Source organism: Brachyistius frenatus, unplaced genomic scaffold (assembly GCF_029030835.1).
Source record: "Brachyistius frenatus isolate BFR_SWC_R1_liver_20210118 unplaced genomic scaffold, ASM2903083v1 Contig_426, whole genome shotgun sequence".
In the NCBI taxonomy this organism is placed as follows: Eukaryota; Metazoa; Chordata; class Actinopteri; family Embiotocidae; genus Brachyistius; species Brachyistius frenatus.
The window spans coordinates 46,395-65,072 of record NW_027211025.1 but is presented as its reverse complement, the minus strand read 5'-3'; the positions used below and the strand labels follow the sequence as shown (position 1 = coordinate 65,072).

Sequence of the window (18,678 nt, the reverse complement as noted above, 5' to 3'; positions counted from 1 at the left end):
CTATAATTAGTCATATCAGATTGAGGATTTGCCCCGACAACAACTTGTAACGAGTAGTCAGTGTGTCTGTAAGAGGTGTGTTAGAATTATGTCAGACATGACGAAATCAACGAGTTCTGAGATTATCTGTGACTCCACCAAAGTACAGTACGTTGTAATCACTGAGATGAACAGGCTTTGGTCCACTTACTGTTTGTTTGTCATGTATGTCCATGTTTTTTTTTTCACATATGTATGTCCAAATAAACTTGTCAGTAAAATGTGGCCAATTGGACATCAGTGAAACATCCAGCGAGCAGCCAATCACAGGCAGCCGCTGAGACTTCCTGCAAATTTGGCCGTCACCGTGTTTTTTCTTTTATTTCTATTCCTGTCAAATCCACCTTTGAATGTGTAAACTTCTTCCTCGTCCACTCCTCCTCTGAAAACACCAGATCTCAGTTGCAGCACTAAGAGACATCACTGATGGAGGATTGCGGTGATAGTGTGCTGTATGTGTCTGCAGCCGTCAGACTAGTGGAGTGAAACCAGATCAGCTGTGTTCCAATGTGAATGTTCTTTTTACTTGTCAGTCATTGTTTGTTTTTACATAAGTGCCATGTCATGCAGTTTGCTGGAACGGCGGTTCAGAAGAGAAAACAGTCGGTGATTTAAACATGAATAACTTTTCTTTTGACAGAGAGCCTGTTGTTGCAATACAAAATTTGATCATTGAATTAGGAGTTCTAGTATTTTCATGTGGCTGTAATTGTTCTGAATCATGGCAGATATTTAGCTGACATCACCATGTGCATTTTAAGTGTTTGCTTAACATCACTTTTATGAAACACACAGGGATTTTTTTCCACTATGTTATAACAGTAACAGTCGAACTTTAAATAGGCAGCATAAACCGTGACTGAAGACAAAAATATTGTGCAAACTTTGTTCCCTTCATTGATGGTCTTACAAGTGTGTATGTCTTTGTTAACTTTACATAACAACTTGCTGCTATGACATGAAATAAACCTCCAAACTTGCTGATGCAAACGTGACGTGGAATTGATATGGAAAGATGTGCTGATCACTCACGCACACACACACACACATGCCTAGCTCCTTACCCTAACCTTCACAATCACAACTACATACCTGACTTTAAGCCTGAAGACCAATGCTGCGTTCCAGATCACAGACTTCCCTCCGTTACACTAACTAATGATACTCTTACATGTTAGGACTCTGACTGTGTTGTACTTGAATTTTAACAGAGTTGTGTTGTTTCAAATCTACACTGCTGTTCTGCACTGACAGGAAATGACCTCATCATGTGACCACATCACCCTCCAGAACATCTGCAGCTTTAATCATTTTACCCAGAAATCAGTATGTTTGTGTGTCTTCTGTTTAACACTCAATAAACACACTGATTCTTCTGTCCAGCAGCAGTGGAGAACAAACACTTTCAATTCAATTCAACTTTATTTCTATAGCGCCAAATCACAACACAAGTTATTTCATGGCACGTAACACATTAAAGACCTTACAGCAGAACTTTACAACATTATACAGAGAAACCAACAATTCAACAATTCCCACATAAACTAGGAGGAAAAAACTCCTCTTTAAGGGAGAAAAACCTCCAACAGAGGGAAGAAAAACTCCCTTTAACAGGAAGAAACCTCCGACAGAACCAGGATCAGAGGTGGGCGGAGCATCTGTTAACAGAACCAGGCTCAGAGGTGGGAGGAGCATCTGTTAACAGAACCGGGATCAGAGGTGGGCGGAGCATCTGTTAACAGAACCAAGCTCAGAGGTGGGCGGAGCATCTGTTAACAGAACCAACCAGGCTCAGAGGGGGGCGGAGCATCTGTTAACAGAAAAAGGATCAGAGGTGGGCGGAGCATCTGTTAACAGAACCAGGATCAGAGGGGGGCGGAGCATCTGTTAACAGAACCAACCAGGCTCAGAGGGGGGCGGAGCATCTGTTAACAGAAAAAGGATCAGAGGTGGGCGGAGCATCTGCCTCGACCGGTTGGGGTGAGAGGAGAGCAGAGAGAGAAAAGGACAGCATAGAGATACAAGAGAAGAACTGTTGGTGGAGACGACAATCACAGAGCAGAGACATGCAGCTCCATGACGGGACATCTGGAAAAGAAAGAACAGAAACTATACGAGCGAAGGAACTGAATGGAGACAACAGATAATAAGAAGAAGAAACTATGGGAGAGAAGAAGATGGTGAGGTATGAGTCAGTTAAAGAGTAAATGGTCTGTACTTATATAGTGCTTTATTACCTTTTGGTCTCAAAGCGCTTTAACATGGTTTTCCCATTCACACACTAATGAGACAGATCACCATGAAAGGTGCTGCCATCCGGAGCACATTTACACACCGATGGTTCACCATCAGGAGCAACTTAGGGTTCAGTGTCTTGCTCAAGGACACTTGGGCATGTGGACAGGAGGAGCTGGGGATTGAATCACCAACCTTCTGATTAGTGTTCAACCCACTCTACCATCTGAGCCACAGCCTCCCAATAGTAGGAGGAAACCGGACCAGTGATGATATGTTTAGCCGTACGTCTTCACTTCACCGCTGGTTGTCGAGGTGATGTCCCGCTAACAATGTGGGCTTCATTAACAACTGGAATACTTTCTGGGGAAAACCTGGTCTGATCCGGAGAGACGGCATCCATCCTACTTTGGATGGTGCAGCTTTTCTTTCTAGAAACATGGCCGTGTCTCTTAACAGCCCTAAAACCTGACATCCAGGGTTGAAGTCAGGACACAGAGCTGCAGTCTTACAGCTCCTCTGCGGCTTCTTTAGAGCTGTCACTCACCCAAAACCTTCAACATCCTGTAGAGGTTGTGTCTGTACCCAGACCACCTATATTTAAACAACTCAAGGAAAGATCTGTCAATACAAATGTAATAAAAATGGATCCTACCAAATTAATGGATCAAAGAAATCTGACAATTAAAAGTGAACTATTAAATATGAGATCTCTCTGGTCTAAATCTCTGTTAGTAAATGACTTGATAACTGATCATCAGATTGATTTACTCTGTCTCACAGAGACCTGGCTGCAACAGGAAGAATATGTTAGGATTAATGAAGCAACTCCTCCCAGTCATATTCATTATCATATTCCTAGAGATTCAGGAGGAGGAGGAGGGGGAGGAGGAGGAGGAGAAGGAGGAGGGGTGGCAGCAATCTTCCACTCAAGTTTATTTTTTTGATTTTGATTTGATTTTATACACTTTATTAATCCCTGAGGGGAAATGTCTTCACTACAGCAGGGGGGCTCTCAGGGGGGAGCTGCTGCAGCAGGCTGCCACTAGCGCGGCGCCAGGTAACCTGACCTGAGGTGCATGTTTTTGGATGATGGGAGGAAGCCGGAGAACCCGGAGAGAACCCACGCAAGCACAGGGAGAACATGCAAACTCCCCACAGAAAGGCCCAGGACCAGATTCGAACCCGGAACCTTTTTTTTTTACTGTGAGGTGACAGTGCTAACCACTGCACCACCGTGCCGCCCCAATTCAATTATCAATTAATCCAAAGCCAAAACTTAGTTATAAATCATTTGAGAGTCTGACTCTTAGTCTTTCTCAACCAAACTGCATTAACCTCAGCATGTAACGAGGTCCTCCAGCAGCCTCGGCCTATAACAGCATAACTAAGGGTTGGTTCAGGTCTATCTGAGCCAGCCCTAACTATAGGCTTTATCAAGAAGGAACATTTTGAGTCTAATCTTAAAGCTAGAGAGGGTTTCTGCCCCTCCAACACAAACTGGGAGCTGGTTCCACAGGGGAGGAGCCTGAAAACTGAAGCTCCGCCTCCCATTCTACTTCTGGAAACTCTAGGAACCACAAGTAGACCAGCGTACTGAGAGAGAAGTGCTCTGCTAGGATTATATGGTTCTACAAGATCTCTAAGATATGATGGAGCCTGGTCATGTAGAGCTTTGTAAGTCAGCAAGAGAATTTTAAATTCTATTCTTGATTTAACAGGAAGCCAGTGAAGAGAAGATAAAACTGGAGAAATATGATCTCTCTTGCTAAATCCCGTCAGTACTCTTGCTGCAGCATTTTGGATCAGCTGCAGGTTTTTAATGAGTAATTTGGACATCCTAACAACAAGGAATTACAATAATCTAGTCTAGAAATAACAAACACATGAATGAGTTTTTCTGCGTCACGCTGAGGATGGATTTTCCTGATTTTATTAATATTACGTAGATGAAAGAAGGCAGTTCTGGAGATTTGCTTTATATGGTGCCTAAAGGACAAATCCTCATCAAAGATGACTCCAAGGTTCCTCACAGTTTTTCTGGAGGCCAAGACAACGTCATCTAGAGTAACTTAGTGATTACAGAAAGAGTTTCTGAGGTGTTAAGGACCAAGTACAAGAACTTCTGTTTTGTCTGAATTTAGAAGCAGGAAGTTTTTGGTCATCCAGGCCTTTTATGTCTTTTAGACAGGCTTCACGTTTTACTAACTGATTAGTTTCATCTGGTTTTATAGAAAGATATAGCTGAGTGTCATCTGCATAACAATGGAAGTTGATGCAGTGCTTCCTGATGACATCTCCTAATGGAAGCATGTACAAAGTAAAAAGTATTGGACCTAACACTGAGCCTTGTGGAACTCCATAACTAACTCTTGTTTGTCTGGAAGACTCATTGTTGACATGAACAAACTGGAATCTATCTGATAAGTAGGATTTGAACCAGTCTAATGCAGTTCCTTTAATCCTCGTAACGTCTTCTAATCTCTGTAATAAGATCGTATGATCAATCGTATCAAAAGCAGCACTGAGGTCCAGAAGAACAAGTACAGAGATGAGTCCATTATCTGAGGCTAATGAAAGGTCGTTAGTAACTTTCACCAGAGCTGTTTCTGTGCTATGATGAACTCTAAAGACTGAAAATCTTCAAACAGATCATTCCTTTATAAATGATCAAAACGTTGATTTGCAACAACTTTTTCAAGGATTATAAAAATAAACATCAGGTTTTAAATTGGTCTGTAGTTTCCTAAAACAGCTGATCAAGAGTCGGCTTTTTAAGTAAAGGTTTAATTGCAGCCACTTTAAAAGCCTGCAGTACATAGCTGGTTACAATAGATAGGTTGATCTGATCTAATATGGAAGTATTAATTAAAGGGAAGACTTCCTTAAAAAGTTTAGTTGGGATGAGATCTAACAGACAACTAGAGGATCCAGATGAAGAAATAATTCTAGTTACTAGTCTACTTTGTGTTCAGGAACAGCTGCAGCTTCCTCAGACGCTTTTAATTTGAAAATCCTTTACATTGGTGTGTATGTGTGTGTGTACGTGAAAGCTCTCTCATCCAGGCTTCGTGCAGTTTTAAAATAAAATGTGAACGGACATGTGAATAATTTATGTGAGTAAAAATATCAGTTCATGCAACTTTTGTTTTGCACTGAAGTCGTAGTGTGAACGTCAGCGTCGGTTCTGTCAGCAGCACACACGTCCACAAACACAACTTCATGGATGTTTGAAGAATGTCTGTTTGATTTACGGTCTGTTTTTGAATCAATGGTGTTGTCTCAGGAAATCTGTTCGTCCCTCAGAGTTGCCATCGTCGTTCTTCCCCTCTGTAGGCTTTTACTTCACACTTTACAATTTATTGATTTAAAGTCAAATGTCCTGCGAGGAATCTGAGGACGTTTTGGATCAATAGATTTTATGAGTTTATTTGAATTTGAATATAAGAAAGTTGAAAATAAAACCAAATTATTTTAGTAATTTCAGGCCACTAAGAACAATGACTGTGCAAAGAGATTTGATAAATATGGGCTCTTTTTTTTTTTTTTTTTTAGCAGAATTCACCCTGAAACACTGCTTTTCTGTTAATGTATTAAATATCATGATCTTTTCTGACTTTGGTCAGAACCCGTCTGTTGTTAAAGAAACCGTGGCATGTTACTGAAGCTCCAGGGGTCGTCTGAAGTGGTGTAGTTTAACTGCTGCACATGACGTTCTTGACTGAGAAAGAGTGACTGAATGAATTTGGGCCTCGACCTCTGCTGCTCTCCGTCCGGCCCGTCCGGCCCGTCTGCAGGTCCTGGGTGACATTCAGTCTGCATGAGAGCCGAGTCCACAGAGATCAGCCTTCAGCTGGCAGCGCTCAGTCCTCGGACACGATGTACTGGAGGAGAAGTTGTTGTGACACATGACACAGTGAGATGACGCAGAAAATACAAAAATAAAAAAGATGGTGGTTGTTGGCTGAAGAAGAGCAGCAGGCTGGTGTGATACAAACTAAGCTTCTTCCAGGTTTCATTCAACATCCTAACTAACTGGACCTGTGCCGGGCAGAACTGCTGAGAGCAGCACTGGATGCAAAGCTGTTTTATTTTCACATGATGCAGCTCCACTGTGCAGAACGATGTTCCTGCAAAGCTGTTTTCACATTCATCGGTTGAACGAGGAAAAGTTCACTGTTTAACACCAGGATGCAGCGGCAGCGCCCACCGGGAGGCCGGTCCCGGTCCAGGATGCAGCGGCAGCGCCCACCTGGGGGCCGGTCCCGGTCCAGGATGCAGCGGCAGCGCCCACCTGGAGGCCGGTCCCGGTCCAGGATGCAGCGGCAGCGCCCACCTGGGGGCCGGTCCCGGTCCAGGATGCAGCGGCAGCGCCCACCTGGGGGCCGGTCCCGGTCCAGGATGCAGCGGCAGCGCCCACCTGGAGGCCGGTCCCGGTCCAGGATGCAGCGGCAGCGCCCACCTGGAGGCCGGTCCCGGTCCAGGATGCAGCGGCAGCGCCCACCTGGGGGCCGGTCCCGGTCCAGGATGCAGCGGCAGCGCCCACCTGGGGGCCGGTCCCGGTCCAGGATGCAGGTCACACAGGTGGAGTATGGAAATATGAACTGACACCTTTCAGTGCATATTAACTAGAATATTGACTTTTCAGTGCAGTTGGAAACTTCCGCAGATTTAAAATTAAAATATGGATTCAAGGAGTGCATTTTGTTTTTTAATCACAGCAGGAACAAACAAATATTTAAAGCAGCCATTTTATGTCTTAAAACATCTTTGCAAAGTAAAGTGCTCCTCTGAGTCCTCAGTCCTTCAGAGGTCTGCTCCTCCCTCAGAGGTCTGCTCCTCTGAGTCCTCAGTCCTTCAGAGGTCTGCTCCTCCCTCAGAGGTCTGCTCCTCTGAGTCCTCAGTCCCTCAGAGGTCTGCTCCTCCCTCAGAGGTCTGCTCCTCTGAGTCCTCAGTCCCTCAGAGGTCTGCTCCTCTGAGTCCTCAGTCCCTCAGAGGTCTGCTCCTCTGAGTCCTCAGTCCTTCAGAGGTCTGCTCCTCTGAGTCCTCAGTCCTTCAGAGGTCTGCTCCTCCCTCAGAGGTCTGCTCCTCTGAGTCCTCAGTCCCTCAGAGGTCTGCTCCTCTGAGTCCTCTGAGTCCTCAGTCCCTCAGAGGTCTGCTCCTCTGAGTCCTCAGTCCTTCAGAGGTCTGCTCCTCCCTCAGAGGTCTGCTCCTCTGAGTCCTCAGTCCTTCAGAGGTCTGCTCCTCCCTCTGAGTCCTCAGTCCCTCAGAGGTCGCCTCCTCCCTCAGAGGTCTGCTCCTCTGAGTCCTCAGTCCCTCAGAGGTCTGCTCCTCCCTCAGAGGTCTGCTCCTCTGAGTCCTCAGTCCTTCAGAGGTCTGCTCCTCCCTCAGAGGTCTGCTCCTCCTTCAGAGGTCTGCTCCTCTGAGTCCTCAGTCCTTCAGAGGTCTGCTCCTCCCTTCAGAGGTCTGCTCCTCCCTCAGAGGTCTGCTCCTCTGAGTCCTCAGTCCTTCAGAGGTCTGCTCCTCCCTCAGAGGTCTGCTCCTCTGAGTCCTCAGTCCTTCAGAGGTCTGCTCCTCCCTCAGAGGTCTGCTCCTCTGAGTCCTCAGTCCTTCAGAGGTCTGCTCCTCCCTCAGAGGTCTGCTCCTCTGAGTCCTCAGTCCTTCCGAGGTCTGCTCCTCCCTCAGAAGTCTGCTCCTTTGAGTCCTCAGTCCCTCAGAGGTCTGCTCCGCCCTCAGAGGTCTGCTCCTCTGAGTCCTCAGTCCTTCAGAGGTCTGCTCCTCCCTCTGAGTCCTCAGTCCTTCAGAGGTCTGCTCCTCTGAGTCCTCAGTCCCTCAGAGGTCTGCTCCTCCCTCAGAGGTCTGCTCCTCTGAGTCCTCAGTCCTTCAGAGGTCTGCTCCTCCCTTCAGAGGTCTGCTCCTCCCTCAGAGGTCTGCTCCTCTGAGTCCTCAGTCCCTCAGAGGTCTGCTCCTCCCTCAGAGGTCTGCTCCTCTGAGTCCTCAGTCCATCAGAGGTCTGCTCCTCCCTCAGAGGTCTGCTCCTCTGAGTTCTCAGTCCTTCAGAGGTCTGCTCCTCCCTTCAGAGGTCTGCTCCTCCCTCAGAGGTCTGCTCCTCTGAGTCCTCAGTCCTTCAGAGGTCTGCTCCTCCCTCAGAGGTCTGCTCCTCCCTCAGAGGTCTGCTCCTCTGAGTCCTCAGTCCCTCAGAGGTCTGCTCCTCCCTCAGAGGTCTGCTCCTCTGAGTCCTCAGTCCCTCAGAGGTCTGCTCCTCCCTCAGAGGTCTGCTCCTCTGAGTCCTCAGTCCCTCAGAGGTCTGCTCCTCTGAGTCCTCTGAGTCCTCAGTCCCTCAGAGGTCTGCTCCTCTGAGTCCTCAGTCCTTCAGAGGTCTGCTCCTCCCTCAGAGGTCTGCTCCTCTGAGTCCTCAGTCCCTCAGCGGTCTGCTCCTCCCTCAGAGGTCTGCTCCTCTGAGTCCTCAGTCCTTCAGAGGTCTGCTCCTCCCTCTGAGTCCTCAGTCCTTCAGAGGTCTGCTCCTCCCTCAGAGGTCTGCTCCTCTGAGTCCTCAGTCCTTCAGAGGTCTGCTCCTCTGAGTCCTCAGTCCCTCAGAGGTCTGCTCCTCTGAGTCCTCAGTCCTTCAGAGGTCTGCTCCTCTGAGTCCTCAGTCCTTCAGAGGTCTGCTCCTCCCTCAGAGGTCTGCTCCTCCCTCAGAGGTCTGCTCCTCTGAGTCCTCAGTCCCTCAGAGGTCTGCTCCTCTGAGTCCTCAGTCCTTCAGAGGTCTGCTCCTCCCTTCAGAGGTCTGCTCCTCTGAGTCCTCAGTCCCTCAGAGGTCTGCTCCTCCCTCAGAGGTCTGCTCCTCTGAGTCCTCAGTCCCTCAGAGGTCTGCTCCTCCCTCAGAGGTCTGCTCCTCTGCTCTTGGGTCATTTCCTCCAAACTGAAATGGCTCTTCTCGTGTTTCAAAGATGGCGGACCGGCGGGACTGAAGCGGACTGCGGCATCACGTGACGTATTTCTCGTTTAGTTCCGGGGGGCGTGTCTTTGTTGTCAGCAATAACGACGGAAGCCGTGGAGTTTACCCAACAAGCGAGCTCACTTCCTGAAAATGGCCCGCTGGGGAAAGGCCGCCGCGGTCCTCAGGAGTGTTTTTAGGAGCTCTCGGTCTCTGGACAGTTTGATATTGCGCCGCACGGTCGGTCCTGCTGCTGTTGGGTCTGTAATCGGAACCGGGGTCATCTTTTATTCCCGGTATTGTGCTAACAGGACTCTGCCCTTCGCCGTCCTCGCTGAGGAGCAGAAAGTGAGTACACACCTCCGGAAGTCTTCACTTGTCCTCTGAACCGTCCAGGAGTCTCAGGAGTTATTGAAAGTAACATGTGGTCATGTTCATGTGATATTTACTTACAGGAACAAATGACGCCCACGAGCTGCCGTCTACTGTCACAAAGAGCTCCATTAGCCTTTCTGTGTGTGCGCGCGCATCCTTAAATACCAGCTGAAGTTATAAAATATGACGTGCTTCAGCCCAGATTATTGTGACGTCACTGCACACAGAGGGAAATGCAGGTGTTGTCGTGGTTGTGTTGGTTCACGGTCCTGTTTGTGTGTCCGGTTCTGCAGCAGGAAGCTGCAGCTCCTCAGCTGTCCGCCAGGAAGGTCCGGTTCGTCCAGTTCGCCTCGGTGGTCTACGACCAGGAGCCCTACATGACCCCCAGAGACTTCCTGTTCTCCGTCATGCTGGAGAACGTGGACCGTAAGCTGCACCAGCACACATGTGTTTAACAGTGTTCGCTTCCCAGGCGGTTCTACGGGTCACAGAGGACCTAGAGCCCGGTCACCAGACCCGAACCCAGCTGGATGTCTGGAGTTCCACCGGTCAGAGCCCTGAAGCTGCTTCATGGAGATCAAAGGAAACCATTTATTCAAGGACTTGAATATAGATTAGATGTAAATGTACTTGACATCTTCTCTAACACAGTTTACACATCATACTTTTTATTATATTTATTACTAATACAAAATGATTATTCATATATATAAATAATGTAATATTATAAGTTAAGATAAGTAAACAGGTCATGGTGATGCTTCCTTAATGTTTTTCTGTTCTGATGCCTCCTGCAGGAAAACTGCGCAAGAGAACTTTAACCACTCAGGTATGTATGTTGTATGTATGTATGTTCACTGCTCCAAAAAATAAAGGGAACACTTAAACAACACATCCTAGATCTCAATGAATGAAATATTCCAGTTCAAATCTTGATTCATTACATAGTGGAATGTGTTGAGAACAAAATAACATCAGAATGATCAATGGAAATCAGAATCATTATCCATGGAGGTCTGGATTCAGAATCATACTCCAAATAAAAGTGGACAAATCAGATCACAGGCTGATCCAACTTCTGTGGAGATTCCTGAAGACAAGTCCAAATGAGTCTCAGTGGTGTGTGTCCTCCACGTGCCTGTATCACTCCCTACAACGCCTGGGCATGCTCCTGATGAGACCACGGATGTTCTCCTGAGGGATCTCCTCCCAGACCCGGATCAAAGCATCGGTCCACTCCCGGACAGTCTGGTGGACGTGGCGTCGGCGGACGGAACGAGACGCGATGTCCCGGATGTGCTGGATTGGATTCGGGTCCGGGGGACGGGCGGGCCGGTCCGGAGCATCGACGCCTTCATCGTGCAGGAACCGCTGACACACTCCAGCCACGAGGCCTGGCATTGTCCTGCATCAGAAGAACCCAGGACCCGCTGCACCAGCAGATGGTCTTCAACGGGTCTGAGGATCTCATCCCGGGACCTAATGGCAGTCAGGGTACCTCTGGCTAGCACACGGAGGGCTGCGCTGCCCTCCGAAGAAACGCCTCCCCAGACCGTCGCTGACCCGCCGCCGAACCGGTCCCGCTGGAGGATGTTGCAGGCAGCAGAACGTTCTCCACGGCGTCTCCAGACTCCGTCACGTCTGTCACATGTGCTCAGTGTGAACCTGCTCTCGTCCGTGAAGACCGCAGGGCGCCGACGGAGAAGCTGCCGATCTCGGTGTTCTCCGGTAAAGTCCGGTCGCCCCGCACGGTGTCGGGCTGTGAGCACAGACCCCACTTGTGGACGTCGGGCCCTCGTACCGTCCTCATGGAGTCTGTTTCTGACAGTTTGAGCAGAAACATGCACATTAGTGGCCTGCTGGAGGTCATTTTGTAGGGCTCTGGCAGCGCTCCTCCTGTTCCTCCTTGCACAAAGGAGCAGATAGCGGTCCCGCTGCCGGGTTGTTGTCCTCCTACGGCACCCTCCACGTCTCCTGGTGGACCAGCCTGTCTCCTGGTATCTCCTCCGTCCTCTTGACACTGTGCTGATAGACACAGCAAACCTTCTTGCCACAGCGTGCATTGATGTGCCATCCTGGATGAGCTGCACTACCTGAACAACTTCTGTGGGCTGGAGACACCTCATGCTCCCTCTAGTGGTGAGGACACTGGCAAAATGCAAAAGGGACCAACGATCATCCAGAAAGGACGAGGACAGAGAAACGGTCTGTGGTCATCACCTGCAGAACCGTTCCTTTATAGGGTTGTCTTGATAATTGCCTCATTTCCACCTGTTTGTTCCATTTGTACAACAGCAGGTGAAACTGATCCTCAATCAGTGTTGATCCGAACTGGACAGCTTGATTTCACACAAGTGGGATTGATTGGAGTTACATTGAGTTGTTTAAATGGTCCCTTTATTTTTTGGAGCAGTTTATATTGTATGTATTTATATATGTTGTGTGTATGTGTTGTAAGTATGTTGTATGTGTGTTGTGTGTATTTATGTATGACGTATGTTGTGTGTGTGATGTGTGTATGTTGTATATCTGTATGCATGTTGTGTGTATTTATGTATGATGCATGTGTGTGTGTGTGTGTGTGTGTGTATGTTGTGTAAAGTACACGTATAGAAGAGCTGTCTCATCAGTCTGACTCGTCTCTGCAGGAAGTGAACGGCATGCTGTCTGCTGCCTCTAAAGCTCGGCCTGGTAACGATCTGTTCAGGACGTTAGGAGACAACGGTGAGTCTTCATCTGTCTTCAGAGCGGACATCTAGACATCCTGACGTTCGTCCTGACGATTGGACGTTCTGACCCCTCTGTGACTCTCTGCAGGTCACACTGGACATCAGATTATCTGCTTCATTTCTTTGTCTTTGCTGATTTGTCTTCCTGGTTGTCTTGTCTCTGTGCTTCCTGCAGGGTTGATTTCCTACACAGAGTATCTGTTCCTGCTCACCATCCTGACCAGTGAGTTCCTCCCTCCTTCACCTGCATGTTGCACCTCCTGAGCTCTGATCCTCGGCGATATTGATCTGGATGAATGCTTGTGATCCTGTGATCATGTGGTCCTGTGGTCCTGTGATCATGTGGTCCTGTGGTCCTATGGTCCTGTGATCATGTGGTCCTGTGGTCCTATGGTCCTGTGATCCTGTGATCCTGTGGTCCTGTGATCATGTGATCATGTGATCATGTGGTCCTGTGATCATGTGGTCCTGTGATCCTGTGGTCCTGTGATCATGTGATCATGTGGTCCTGTGATCATGTGGTCCTGTGGTCCTGTGATCATGTGATCATGTGATCCTGTGGTCATGTGGTCCTGTGATCATGTGGTCATGTGATCATGTGATCATGTGGTCCTGTGATCATGTGGTCCTGTGGTCCTGTGATCATGTGATCATGTGATCCTGTGGTCATGTGGTCCTGTGATCATGTGGTCCTGTGATCATGTGTGATCATGTGGTCCTGTGGTCCTGTGATCATGTGGTCCTGTGGTCCTGTGGTCCTGTGATCATGTGGTCCTGTGGTCCTGTGATCATGTGATCATGTGATGTGATCATGTGGTCCTGTGGTCCTGTGATCATGTGGTCCTGTGGTCCTGTGGTCCTGTGGTCCTGTGATCCTGTGGTCATGTGGTCCTGTGATCATGTGATCATGTGATCCTGTGGTCCTGTGATCATGTGATCATGTGGTCCTGTGATCCTGTGGTCATGTGGTCCTGTGATCATGTGATCATGTGATCATGTGGTCCTGTGGTCCTGTGGTCCTGTGATCATGTGGTCCTGTGATCATGTGATCATGTGATGTGATCATGTGGTCCTGTGGTCCTGTGGTCCTGTGATCCTGTGGTCCTGTGGTCCTGTGGTCATGTGGTCCTGTGATCATGTGGTCCTGTGATCATGTGATCATGTGGTCCTGTGGTCCTGTGATCATGTGGTCCTGTGGTCATGTGGTCCTGTGGTCCTGTGATCATGTGATCCTGTGGTCATGTGGTCATGTGGTCCTGTGATCATGTGGTCCTGTGATCATGTGGTCCTGTGGTCCTGTGGTCCTGTGGTCCTGTGATCATGTGGTCCTGTGGTCATGTGGTCCTGTGATCCTGTGGTCCTGTGATCATGTGGTCATGTGGTCCTGTGGTCATGTGGTCCTGTGATCATGTGGTCATGTGATCCTGTCCATGTGATGTGATCATGTGATCATGTCATGTGGTCCTGTGATCATGTGGTCCTGTGATCATGTGGTCCTGTGGTCCTGTGATCATGTGGTCCTGTGATCATGTGGTCCTGTGGTCCTGTGATCATGTGATCATGTGGTCCTGTGATCATGTGGTCCTGTGATCATGTGGTCATGTGGTCCTGTGATCATGTGGTCATGTGGTCCTGTGATCATGTGGTCCTGTGGTCCTGTGATCATGTGGTCCTGTGATCATGTGGTCCTGTGGTCATGTGATCATGTGGTCCTGTGGTCATGTGGTCCTGTGGTCCTGTGATCATGTGGTCCTGTGGTCATGTGGTCCTGTGGTCATGTGATCATGTGATCATGTGATCATGTGGTCCTGTGGTCATGTGATCATGTGATCATGTGATCATGTGGTCCTGTGGTCCTGTGATCATGTGGTCCTGTGATCATGTGGTCCTGTGGTCATGTGGTCCTGTGGTCATGTGGTCCTGTGATCATGTGGTCCTGTGGTCATGTGGTCCTGTGGTCATGTGGTCCTGTGATCTTTTAGTGGAGCTGGACGCTCCGTCTGAATCTTTTTGTCTTGCTCTCCGATAACTCTCCGTGCCTTGCTGTTGCAGAGCCGGGCTCGGGGTTTCACATAGCTTTCAAAATGCTTGATGTTGACGGCAATGAGCAGGTGGACCAGAAGGAGTTTCTGAAGGTAAGACCTCTGGATAGCAGACCGAACGTCACAGAGAGAAGTTTAAATGTTCCAAGTTAACATCATGTTGTCACCACCTTTTAATGCTGCCTCCAGCACCGCTGCTGCAGCTGTAAGTATGGAGCCGGCACCGTGTGGAGGTGAAGAGGGCTCGCTTCATCATCGTCTGCTCTTCATCATCGTCTGCTCTTCATCATCGTCTGTTCTTCTTCATTGTCTGCTCTTCTTCATTGTCTGTTCTTCTTCATCGTCTGTTCATCATCATCGTCTGTTCTTCATCATCATCTTCTGCTCTTCTTCATCGTCGGTTGAATGAGTCGGACCTGCATGTTGGCACGTTCTGCACCATGAACAGTAGCAGTGCATGATGGACTTGTGTGTGTGTGTGTGTGTGTGTGTGTGTGTGTGTGAGAGAGAGAGAGAGAGAGAGAGAGAGGAGGGAGACAGTTGAATAAAATCTGGAAGATTTCATATTTATTTGATTCAGAAGTAAAAAGATGTGAATGTGACTCCATTTTCTTGTTTTTTTTAAATTAATGATATTACAAATAATAAGTATGATAAAGGGTTTTTGTTTCCACTTTGATTTCTCTGGTTGAAGATGTCATGTTTTCTGTTTTCCTGCTGCAGCTGAAGAAGATCATTGGGAAAAGTAAGAGGAGAGTTCCTCTGGACAGCAGCGCGGTGGGTGTTCACGTCTCCTTAAACACACGTACTTCCATGATTTTTATGACGGTGTGATGTTGTTCTACATTCCTGTGATGTCACACAGAAAGCAGCAGAGGAAGGAGACGGCGTGAACACCACATTACAGGCTTACTTCTTCGGGAAGAAAGGAGAGAACAAGTTGCAGTATCAGGAGTTCAGGAGGTACGGAGACGTGGATCACGATATCTAACGTCAGCTCCACGTGTCCTCCAACATGATGCACTTCTACCGAACATGGATGTAGTTCTCGGTGTATCTTCACAGCTGCTGCTCTCAAACTCATCAACATTAAAACTGTCATGATGCCGTTTTAAGGAATCTAAAATCTAAAAACATCTTTTCCTTGTTTCCTCCAAACTTCCAGTGAGTAAACAGTGAAAATGTGTGAGTGGTGCTGTTGTTACGGTTTAACAACTGTGTGCGTAAGCAACTCAACAAAACATGATATAAAAAAATTGATCAACTTAATTTCTCTCCAGTTTAAATATTAATACTGGGACAAGAGCAAAGATACAATTTAAAGAACGATTACAAACAGGAATCCAAATATACAATAACAACAACAACAAACAACAAAGGGAAACAAAGCATCAGGGATGTGTAACGACGTTTAATGATGATGAGCTTCATTTGATGGAGATGTTTTCATTTTAAAGCCAGATTTCACTGAAGAAACAACGTCTTTTGTTGTCTTTCCCTCCCGTCTGGATGTATTGCTCACGTTCTCTCTGATTTGACTCAAACATCCTTCAAACCTCAGCAGGATGTTTGTCTCAGAGACTCGGCGCTGCAGTGAACTCTGTCTGTTGTTCAGGTTCATGGAGGACCTGCAGGCCGAGGTGCAGGAGATGGAGTTCCTGCAGTTCTCCAGGGGGATGGACACCATGCGGAGGGAGGACTTCGCCGAGTGGCTGCTGCACTACACCAACGAAGAAGACAACGAGGTCTACTGGGAGAATGTGAGGAAGAAGATCCCTGCCGGCCAGGTAGGACACCCGTCTTCCTCTTCTGCTTCCGTCAGCGAGGCTGAAACTGACGAGACACCTTCTCCCTCAGAGCATCACGTTCAACGAGTTCAAAGTCTTCTGCCTCTTCACCAACAACCTGGAGGATTTCGCCTTTTCCATGAAGATGGTCACTGAAGCCAACCGTCCTGTGGGAATGGGTAACGGCCGCCGGTCGAACCGCGTCCGCTCCTAAACACAGTGTTCAGTAGGTGAGTCCATTTTCCTTCTTCTACTTGCAGCCCAGTTCAAGCGAGCCGTGCGGATCGCCACGGGCCACGACCTGTCGGACAACGTGCTCGACACCGTCTTCAAGCTCTTCGACATGGACGGAGACAACCGCCTCAGCCACAAGGAGTTCATCGGCGTGATGAAGGACCGAGTGCTGCGCGGCCTGAAGGTCAGGGCGGCCATCTTTTTTCCTCTCACCGCGTTTCTGTCGCTGCACGCGTGTCCGCAAAACCAGGAACAAGTTCGCTCGCTCTGATCGGAAGACGTTGGATGTAGCTGGAGGCTCGTTGGAGATGAGTCGGCACACAATGCACGCTGGGTAGATTTCTGTCCGACTCTGACGTGATTTAAAGTGGACACAGAAACCCTCACGAGGTGAAGGCGACTGCATGCTGGGAAACACCTGACGCAGCAGCTGATTGGTTTAGATGTTGACGACTTTTCATTGATGTTGAATTGGAGAGATTTTGATTGAATTTGTCTGATTTTGAAGGTTGATTGTGTGAACAGAATACATGTTTATCAAGCATCAATACATTCAGATTATAGATCATAAACAATATATCTCATTTCTGATCTGCTGTAATATTATTCACATAATAATATTGTTCTGGTGATGTCATTATAGTCAGTGCTGTAGTGGCCTCGTTACCAAAACGAGTCGTTGCGTAGCTACCATGACAACGAAGAGTTACTCATCATTTTTCTGTTGAAAATGATCAACGTGCTGCAGAACTTATGGAAGCTGAACTAAGTTCAAGAGGTGACTGCGCACATTTCAGTTGGACAACACTGGTATTTTTTGGCTTCGGGTACCCAGATGTTTGTAACCCGTGGACAGATGCAGGTCAGCTGTTTCCCCCTGCTTCCTGTATCCGTGCTAAGCTAAGCTAACCAGCTCCTGGCTGAAGTTTTATATTTGATTGACATGAGAGTGGTGTTGATCTTCTCATCAAACTCTTTATCCCGTCATCCAATCAGTGATCAGATCTGATGAAGTCTGACGCCTGTGTTGTTTGTATCTATTATTCTTCACGTTTTATGTCTGATCGTGTCCCTCAGAAGGACTTTTTCTTCTTTAATCTGCACCAAAGCAGCTGTCGACATTCATGAGACTCCGATCGACAGAAATAGAAAATACAGCTTCTTCTAAAAGCAGGTTTCTTCCAGGTTTCTTCTCTCAGGTTGTACTTCGTCTGTCTCGCCCTCAGGTGCAGCCTCAGAGCGGGTTCTCTGGCTACTGGAAGTGTGTGAAGCGTGAGACCTTGAAGGGAGCTCAGGAGGCCCTGGGAGACTCCGGATGCCCCATCTGAACCACCGATGGACGCCCACTGCTCACTACGGGACCTTTAGGTCCAATAGGTGGTGTGAGCCACATGATACATGGAACCACAGGATCTAAACCACTACCTTGTGTCCAAATGTTTACAGATCAACAAATCTATTGTTTGACATCAGCTGATGATCTGTGGGTTTGTTTGTGGTGTTTACAACATTATTATTATTTTTTGTTCAGTTAAGCATTTTATATTCTGAATGGTTCATTACTTTCATTTCACTCTGCACACGTTCACAGGAGGTGAGTCGACCTTCATCTGTCAGCTGATCCTGAAACCTGGTTACAGTCAGTAATAATCAGAGACCCAGATGTCTGACATATTTACATACACGCAGGCTTCTGATTGGCTCTTGAACAGCTGACTCCTAAGTCTCCTCATCCAGATATCACCAGGCAACAGCATTAAAATCCAGGTCCAACAATCTGAAATAGAACCTTATCATGCTTTTAACACTGAATTTAAATGTTTTTAGGATTTTCAGCCTATAAATGAGTTATTCATATAAAAAAAAAAAAAAAAAGGCTGTTGTCACACCTAAACCTGTAAAAAAATGTTGAAGTGGGTAAAGTGTAAAGTTTGAGTATACTGGAACAAAAACACAGTGGGTGACAGAGATCCTGAAAACAGATTTGGATTCAGTGTGTAAAACTTTACAAGAAGCAGGATTTTTATTTTACAAGATGTTTGTCGGCGAGTGAATTCCTCCTGGAGAGCAGCCGGGGTTTTCTGTTCCCTCAGATGTCGCTCTGCAGGAAGCAGGTTTCTCCCAGTGATCGGGTCACGTGATGCTAATCAGCGTGGAGACTGAAATGTGAAGATTTAGACATTTGATAAAATACCTGGTGTTGGGTTTCTATTTTCTTTTCCAACTATTTATCCAATAAAGTTGTATAAAAAGGCACTCGAGGCCTCTTGAGACGTGAATCAGCAGCAACAGAGTGAAGC

General features: G+C 47.5%; 1 protein-coding gene across 1 annotated transcript; it reads left to right on the top strand.

Moving 5' to 3' along the window:
* Positions 1-9,333: 9,333 nt before the first annotated feature.
* Positions 9,334-18,634, top strand: micu2 (mitochondrial calcium uptake 2). The gene is made up of 12 exons (XM_069725487.1): positions 9,334-9,559; positions 9,880-10,012; positions 10,384-10,415; positions 12,235-12,310; positions 12,491-12,538; positions 14,368-14,450; positions 15,081-15,134; positions 15,223-15,320; positions 15,973-16,144; positions 16,215-16,323; positions 16,405-16,562; positions 17,605-18,634. The coding sequence occupies exons 1-12, from the start codon at positions 9,365-9,367 to the stop codon at positions 17,704-17,706; spliced, it is 1,260 nt and encodes a 419-aa protein (XP_069581588.1). The 5' UTR covers positions 9,334-9,364; the 3' UTR covers positions 17,707-18,634.
* Positions 18,635-18,678: the final 44 nt, after the last annotated feature.